Below are 7,194 nucleotides of genomic sequence, written 5' to 3'. Positions count from 1 at the left end.
CCCCCAGCCCATCCCCTGCTCACACAGACCCTGGTGCTGCAGCACTTTTGCTCCATCCTCACCCTGGGATTCTGCATTTTTTGTTTGCTCCATTCCTCCTTTGCTGCCCCAGTGAAAACACAAACAAACTGCTTGGATGGGAGTTTTGCTTTTCCTTTCACTCTGCAAAGTGCCTTTTTTCCCTTTCTGTGGTGGTTTCAGCAGATAAATCCCAGATAAATCCCAGCTCACATTGGGGGATGCTCCAGGATCCTTTCCAAACCCTCCCTGGGATGAGGTCAGGATTAGGGAAGCCCCACTCTGGGTTTTGTGCTTTTCTCCCAGACAYCAACATTCAGCCTCTGATCCCCACAGGCAGACAAACCTCTCTCCAACAGACACAGCTCTGGACTACTTTTGATATTTAAATTGAGCCTTAATCAAAGCTGGATACGCCTGGGTTTAGATGCACTACATAATTAATATATTCGTATCTGAAATGTAATTACGACTGTTGCATCATAGACTGRAGCCAACAGCTGGCTATTTAAGGTGAGGAGAACAGTTTTAATGGGGTAGAACAATTTTAGAACCAACCCTGTAGGTTTTGGGGTTTTTTTTGATCCCAAGACACCCCAAGGGTTTGGGACAAGGTTCCCATTCTGAGCTCTCTGAACAAACAGAGCTTTGCTGAGATTCTAAAGGTTTACAACAATATTCCTGCTGAATTTGCCATCACACCATGTCAGACCCTCCCTAATACAGATTTAATTGATAAAACTGGGGGGTGTGATCCCTAAACCCACCAGACACACAAAGAAACTGAGTTTCTGCACATTTATGGGATTTTCTCCAACAAGTCACTCAGCTAAATTCTAATCGTGTGTTTTCATCAGCCAGAAGTAATCACAATCAACATTTTAATTAAGATAAAGAGAATGGACAGAATTTTAGGACTTGTTAAGTATAAACAAAGAGATAAAAGGAAATTTCACTGTTTGTAATTCTTCATAGTACGATCTGGGTAAGGCTTAAACTACAAAAGAAAACCATATTTAATGAAAAACCCTTTAACTATGAAGCCACACCCTCAGTCTGAAGAAAATACCAATTTTTTTCTTCAAATGGCCTGATCTAAAGAGAAATTCAGGGAGAATTTCCACTTTCAAAACACAGCACTCTTCAACTAAAAAAATAATTTTAAGAGATTTGTTTCCTTTTAGGGGGCAGAATGAAGCAGCAAAAAGTGATGGGGTGTGAATGATAAACTGGACTGGCTGAGCAGATCCTTTGCTATTTCCTGCAGAAATTCCAGACCCCATTCCTGTGCCAGAAGCTCAGGAGATCAAAGTGATTTGAGCCAGGTTTAATTCTCAGCAGAGCCCACAATAACAGGGTAAACACCTGCAGCCAGGCTCTCTGCTGAAGGACATGAAATGAGTGGAGATTGGATCAATTCTGGAAAAATTAACACCAAAGGGGGGAAATCTCCTCATTTCAGAGCTCTGGAGTTCAGAACTGAATTCAGAGAATTCCCATTTTCTGCCAACCCAAACACAGCTCAGTCATCCCTGGCCTTTGATCAAGGTATTTGTAGCACCAAAGAGTRTTTAAGAAATACCACGAGAAGCCTGTAGATTTTGAAAATGTTTGACTCGTGCCAAATTAAAATGAATAAAAAGCATGCTTCCCTAACTTSCTGATGAATGGGAAACGTGTGCTTGTGACAGCTTTGGGGGAACACTGCAAATTCAAAATGCAGAATGAGGGGGAAAAGCAGCAGATTGACATCCAGGAGACAACTCCTGATGTAAACAACCTGAACGTTTTCTCMCAGAAAAAAAAAGATAATCAGARAAACTTATGTTTTTTTAATGCACCSAAGCATTAACTGCTCCYGTTTTATTGACTTGCCTGTGTAATTTAAACCCCAAGCTGTAAGATTGTTCTGGAACTAAAAAAAAATCCACAGTAAGCAAACCCTGAATGCCATGTTAATGATCCCACTTTTACCGTTCTATGAAACACCATTTTCCTCCTTAAAGTTGCTCAACAGTCAATGCCAGGAAAGTATTAAAACCACATTACTCTGCCCTTTTACAGACTTTATCCACCTTCCAGCTTTCCAATTACATTTTGCTGTTTCCTTCCCTTAAAAACAGTGTTTTTGAAGTAACTGACATTGCAAGCTGGATAGCACAGGCTTAAACTGGGGAAAGAAGTGCTTCTCAAGGGAAAAACAAATTAGAAAAGTTGCTCTAAAATTCATCAGGACCTTGCATAATCCAGATTTCCAGGGAACCACAGAGGAGGGAGAGCAAAGACTCCAAATTTACCTGACAGAGCTGCTGAACTACAGCAAAAACAGAGTTAAAAACCAGAAAAAAAACAGTGGATGCCTCCTCCAAGTCACAAAGCTGCTCAGAACTGATATTTAACATCTGCTTCTGGAGCAGGGGAAGTGATCTGGAACACTAAACTGCCAGATTTCTTAGAACCAGCTTCTCGTTCAGTAAAATCATCCAGCTGTGATTTCAGATCTCACTGGGAAAAGCGAGTTAAAGCTCAGTTTATTTTGAGGCTGAGCCTAGAATGACCCTGAGCACCTCTCACCCTGCAGGATGGATCACACAGCACTGCCTGTGTTGTGTTTAATTCCCCCTCATTYATTTAAAATGCAAATTTCTGCTCTTGTTTTCATCAGTGAAAAACCCCCATCAACTCCTGCAGCCCAACTACACCTAGAACCAGGCAAGCATAAGGTAAGGCTCACACACAGAGCCAAAAAACTTCTATTTTGTGACAAGCACCACGATAATGGATTTAATTAGTAGGCGACATTTCAAAGCTGTTGACTTTAAGTTCCCTGCTTCACTTGACATATTTAGCTGAAGGCRAAACAAGGCTGTTTTCCTGTTGGTATCTCACACTAGAAGAGAAATCAAGTGTCCTTTCCACTGTTTATCCTCCCTGTCCCCCAACAGGAAAACCAASAGCCACACATTTGTTTGAASTGGTAARATCACCATCCASAGGTTCTTGGGTTTGTCCTTTTTAYAAGTTCCTTTTATGCATCGTGTCAGTAAGAAAAATAAAATTACAGAGAAATTCAAGCACTCTGAGCAGSAAAAAACATAGAACAGAGACRCTGTTTCCATGTCAAGAATTAGGMAAAATTGCCAGCAACTCTGGTGCCAAAWCCCTAAACACGAGAAAAGAGAAACCACTCCAAAAACCCCAAAGGCCCTAAAGCTCAGTGCATTTCCAGAGTCCTGAAAGAGCTCAAATGTGTGGTGAGTCCAGTGCTGCAAGGGGTTTCAGCTTTCCTTGATTGTTCATTAATGAGMAATTAATGAAATTCAGCAGAACTGAGCCCAGAACAGCACCAGTCCCATCCCAGTCACAGCCACGAGCTCAACCCCAACCTGCAAACCACAAACACAGCAACTCCTAAAAAAAAAACTACAAACACAACAACTCCTAAAAAATCCACAAACACAACAACTCCTAAAAAATCCACAAACCAAACAACTCCTAAAAAATGGGCAAACCCAACAACTCCTAAAAAAACCCCACAAACCCAACAACTCCTAAAAAAACCACAAACCCAACCACTCCCTAACAAAACGGGCAAACCCAACAACTCCTAAAAAAAACGGATAAACCCAGTAACTCCTAAAAAAATGGGCAAACACAATAACTCCTAAAAAAACCACAAACCCAACAACTCCTACAAAACGGGCAAACCCAACAATTCCCCCAAAAAAACAGGCAAACCCAACAACTCCCTAAAAAAACCACAAACCCAACCACTCCGTAACAAAACGGGCAAACCCAGCAACTCCTAAAAAAATGGGTAAACCCAACAACTCCCTAAAAAATGGGGAGGAAGAAAGGGAGGAAAGAGAGAACAAGCAGGCAAGCAGCAGCAGGGACAGGAGCACTGGGGACAATCCCCTGCTGTCCTGGATGTCACAGAGCAGAGCAGATGGGATGGGATGGAGGGAGGGTGATTTGTGTCTGCAGACAATCCATTGATAAGGWGAGTTCATTATGTGCTCAGGACTTCAATAAAGCAATAGCAAACAGCAGGATGAGCAGCAGGAAGGAAGGAATGCCCAGGAATTCCCAAATTTCCAGAGCTTTGCAGGTCCCCAAAGTGCCCCCGTGCCCTGCCTGGCACCAGGCACAAGGAACAGCCAAAATCTCTCAGAGTGCATCCCATAAAACGGGGCAAACACAGCTTTAATCTGCTCTTGCACAGGTCCATGAGTTTTCACTGTTAAATAATGAAGTGCTAATGGGTTCTTCAATATTATTTTTATTTTTTTTCCCCATTAGAATGGTCACTTTTGCCCACTGTCCCTGCCAGTCCATGGCCAGCTGAGATGGATTGGCTGCCCCAGTCAGAGCTGGGATAGAGGTAAAGGCACAGCCAAATTAAAATTCCCAGGAAAAATTTAACCTCCTGAGCCCCAATTTCCTGCAAACACTCCAAGTTCACAGTTCTGCTCAGCTCAAAGTGACAGAGATCACAACTCCAACTCCCCCAGTGAATTGAGCTCTGGTTTAACACAAACCAGCTCCTGGCTTCAGAGGGTAAAGATTTACTCACAAATAAACCACAAAAGAAATTCAGGCTAAGAAACATCACCCCCTCTCTGGGACAGGGGAAAAGGAGATGTGAAAATGTTCCTTACCAGTTTGAAGTCTTGAATGCTGCAGATGAAATAGGGCGTGTTYGGCCGGCGACTTTCGATATAAACGCAATCTTTAAAAACACAAAATTTCAAAAATAATGGACATTAATTTTCTGTGCCTCCAAGAAAGAACACAAAAACAGGATAAATTYAAATACAGCYTAAACTTTGAAAGAACCACCATTTMATTTGCATAGCGTGTAATTTATTCTGAGTGTGATCTAAAAATAGAAACTATTTATGATGATAAATAAGGGAATTAACTGCATAAAAATTAACTTTGATTTGAATAGACATTTTGGTAGAAAAAACAAAAAGGAAGTCATTGAAAGACCACTCTGGATTGAGTCAATAACAATGACCAGGTCACAGCCTATGAACCAGACCAAAATAAGAGAGCAAAGTAATCAGATTTTTCGTGGTCAGCTTGCCATTAAGAACCAAGCACTAACATATTTTCTCTTCTAATTGTGAAGAAAACCAAGGCAACCAATCACAGATGAAACCCAGCAAAACTTAAATTAGATTTACCTCAGGGAAGGCCTGGGCTTTCTCGAATTACATTTGACAAGACAGAAACACAGCAATTATTTTTGTTTGCTTTTGACAACTGCGCTCTCCAAGGCTGCTGTAACATAAGGTCTGTTGTGTTCCAAACAGTCTTGGCAATAATGACAACAAAAGCAGTGCCCTCGGAATGAAAACACTGCAGGGATGGGAAAGCAGTGTCTGATTAATGATCCTGACCTTGGAACTGAGCACAGCTCAACAGAAAGGTGCCAGCCCCAAAGCCACACCAGCATTAAAGGACAGTGCTCGTGTCCCCTCTTACACAGAGAAGGAGCTGCTGCTCAAACACAGAAGAGACAAAACCCATCACTATCCCAGGAGGGATGATCCAGGAACTCNATTTGCATAGCGTGTAATTTATTCTGAGTGTGATCTAAAAATAGAAACTATTTATGATGATAAATAAGGGAATTAACTGCATAAAAATTAACTTTGATTTGAATAGACATTTTGGTAGAAAAAACAAAAAGGAAGTCATTGAAAGACCACTCTGGATTGAGTCAATAACAATGACCAGGTCACAGCCTATGAACCAGACCAAAATAAGAGAGCAAAGTAATCAGATTTTTCGTGGTCAGCTTGCCATTAAGAACCAAGCACTAACATATTTTCTCTTCTAATTGTGAAGAAAACCAAGGCAACCAATCACAGATGAAACCCAGCAAAACTTAAATTAGATTTACCTCAGGGAAGGCCTGGGCTTTCTCGAATTACATTTGACAAGACAGAAACACAGCAATTATTTTTGTTTGCTTTTGACAACTGCGCTCTCCAAGGCTGCTGTAACATAAGGTCTGTTGTGTTCCAAACAGTCTTGGCAATAATGACAACAAAAGCAGTGCCCTCGGAATGAAAACACTGCAGGGATGGGAAAGCAGTGTCTGATTAATGATCCTGACCTTGGAACTGAGCACAGCTCAACAGAAAGGTGCCAGCCCCAAAGCCACACCAGCATTAAAGGACAGTGCTCGTGTCCCCTCTTACACAGAGAAGGAGCTGCTGCTCAAACACAGAAGAGACAAAACCCATCACTATCCCAGGAGGGATGATCCAGGAACTCATTTCTATTTCTACAGAAAACCTCCAGAATCTCAGAGCTCTGTCAGCCACGTTCCAGGATGATCCAGGAACTCATTTCTATTTCCACAGAAAAGCTCCAGAATCCCAGAGCTCTGTAAGCCACGTTCAGGATGATCCAAGAACTCATTTATATTTTTACAGAAAAGTTCCAGAACCCCAGAGCTCTGTAAGCCACATTCCAGAGCACACTGACACAGTTTGATTCAATCCAGCTCATTTGGAAGCTCCAGCAATTTTACCACATCCAATTCCTGCACCCCTGGCTATCCCAGATTTTCTCAGCCCATCATTCCATGCCCTCCCTCCCTCCCTCAGCTCAGGATCCCAGCTCCATCCTCCATCCCACGCTGCTCCAACTCCTCTGCAGGAGCTCTTTTGGGATTCACCGGGGAATGTCCACAAAAAGCTGCGAGATTGAGGAGACACCAAACTCCACAACTCTCAAAATCTGTTTTTCTCGGTATCTCTGCCGTGCAAACCTCCTTTCCCAGAGYTTTATCAGGCAGCCAGGCATCCCTGGGAAGGGCTGGGGACAAATCCATCCCCAGGGATAAAGCTCAGCTCATCCTGGCTGCCAGCCAAGCCTAAAACTGCGATGACATCCAGTTCASAGTGTCCACAGCAAGAGAGGCCATGCAGATAAGGAAACAACTTTATCCAGGTGCACAGCAAGGTCAGGGATGAGAGAAACTGGAAAGATGCCCCCAAAAAAGGAGAATACACACCAGCCACTCAAAACTCAGCATGAAGAGAAATTCCTTCCGTTTGCCAGAAATCCAAACGGCTTCCATGGGGAAAGGAAAACTGCACCATCGTTTTTGTTATGTGCACAGATAAAACGGATGCCACTGGACACTGCAAAACA

The 7,194-nt window shown here is 42.5% G+C and overlaps 1 protein-coding gene across 1 annotated transcript in view; it reads right to left on the bottom strand.

Moving 5' to 3' along the window:
* The window catches only part of LOC130579308 (arginine-glutamic acid dipeptide repeats protein-like), a 157,160-nt gene that overhangs the window by 92,865 nt on the left and 57,101 nt on the right, over positions 1-7,194 (bottom strand). Inside the window, exon 4 of the mRNA XM_057375994.1 lies at positions 4,680-4,750. Within this exon, the coding sequence (XP_057231977.1) occupies positions 4,680-4,750 (71 nt within the window). The remainder of the gene's footprint in view (positions 1-4,679; positions 4,751-7,194) is intronic.

Source organism: Malurus melanocephalus, unplaced genomic scaffold (genome assembly GCF_030028575.1).
Source record: "Malurus melanocephalus ecotype Western Australia unplaced genomic scaffold, MMel_1.1 scaffold_266, whole genome shotgun sequence".
In the NCBI taxonomy this organism is placed as follows: Eukaryota; Metazoa; Chordata; class Aves; order Passeriformes; family Maluridae; genus Malurus; species Malurus melanocephalus.
This window is presented reverse-complemented; position numbering and strand designations above follow the sequence as displayed.